The sequence below is a fragment of the Pinus tabuliformis genome, chromosome 4_1 (genome assembly GCF_031772625.1).
Source record: "Pinus tabuliformis cultivar Carrire ecotype Pingquan chromosome 4_1, CPIR1, whole genome shotgun sequence".
NCBI classification, from domain to species: Eukaryota; Viridiplantae; Streptophyta; class Pinopsida; order Pinales; family Pinaceae; genus Pinus; species Pinus tabuliformis.
The window spans coordinates 304,562,150-304,563,709 of NC_142303.1; the positions used below are offsets into that span (position 1 = coordinate 304,562,150).

At 40.0% G+C, this 1,560-nt stretch overlaps 1 protein-coding gene across 1 annotated transcript; it reads left to right on the forward strand.

Annotated features, from left to right (window-relative positions):
• The first annotated feature begins 298 nt into the window (after nt 1-298).
• On the forward strand, nt 299-952 carry LOC149175497 (uncharacterized). The gene has a single exon (XM_089421148.1). The coding sequence runs from the start codon at nt 299-301 to the stop codon at nt 950-952; it is 654 nt and encodes a 217-aa protein (XP_089277274.1).
• Nucleotides 953-1,560: the final 608 nt, after the last annotated feature.

Here is a 1,560-nt window from a genome sequence, read left to right on the forward strand (position 1 = left end):
TGTAGGTAGCGCGGGAGGTGTGGCAATCCTCTGGAATCCAGAGGAAGTCCAATTTGAAGACTAGATCAGTATACCTCGAATTATTTCAGGAAGATTCAGAAATATAGGATCCCAGGAATGGATTCTCTTATCCAATGTATATGGACCTCATATACTGGGTGATCGCAGGAATTTCCTTTAGAACCTAGCAATTATACATTCCATGTTTCCAGCCTCTCCATGGATAGTAGGAGGAGATTTCAACATGATCACATCCCTAAATGAGAAAAGGGGTGGCCTCAGAAGAACACATGCAGACATGGAAGCCTTTGGCGATATGATAGCAGAACAAAGGCTGGTAGATATTCAGACAACAAATGGGATCTACACATGGAATAACAGAAGGGGAGGTAGACATCAAATCGCCTCCAGATTAGATAGATTCTTACTGTCAGAACAGATTATAAATCGGGACATTTTCATTGAAGCAATGATTCTTCCAGGAATGGGATCGGACCACTGGCCAATCAAAATAGAACTTGACATCAAAGCCAGCCCCAAGAAAAATCCCTTTAGGTTCGAAGCCTTCTGGCTCAAGGATAAAAATTTTATGATGAAAGTAGAAGAATGGTGGAAACAAAGTCAACAAAGAGGAAGAAACAGGATGCAGACCTTTCAGCTAAAATTAAAAGAACTAAAAGGAAACATCAAGAAATGGAACAAAGAGGAATTTGGAAACATCTTTAAAGACCAGCAGCTTCTAGATCAGAAGATGAAGAAAATCCAACAAGAAATCATAACTGCAGGGAGAAGTGAAGATTTAGCCAGAGAAGAAGGGATCCTGATAGGGCAGATGGAAGAAAGAAGGAAACAAGAAGAGATCCTATGGAGGAAAAAATCTAGAGTGAACTGGCTACGAGAAGGGGAGAGGAATACAAAGTTCTTCCATCAGGCAATGATCCAGAGAAGATAGAGAAACATAATCTTCTCCATAAAAGACGAAGAAGGACTACAAGTTACACAACATGAGGAAATGGAACAAGTTTTGGTAAATCATTTCAAAGAACTCCTTATAGAACCCAATATAGATCGACGAGGAGCCACTGAGAGAATCTGCAATGAGATTCCAAGCATGATCACAAGGGATCAAAATCTAGCTCTGATGAGGGCAGCTACTCTAGAAGAGGTAGAAGAGATAGTGAAAGGGATGAAGAAGAATAAAGCCCCTGGTCCTAACGGATTCACAGTGGAATTATATCAAGCAGGATGAAAATTTTTGGGCCAAGATATCCTGGAAGTGGTGGAAGAATCAAGAAGAAACCAGAAGGTAAGTATAGGCTTAAACTCAACTCTCTTATCTCTTATTCCTAAAGATACCAAGTTGGAAGAGCCCCAAGGCTTTAGACCCATTGCTCTATGTAATGTTATATATAAAATTATAGCTACACTAATGGCTAAAAGACTTAAGCCTATTCTATCTAGTAATATCTCCCCTGAACAAACAGGTTTCATGGAGGGTCAGCAAATCCTGGATGGATTGGTGGTCTCTCAAGAAGTAGTGCATTCTCTGAAAACAAAAAA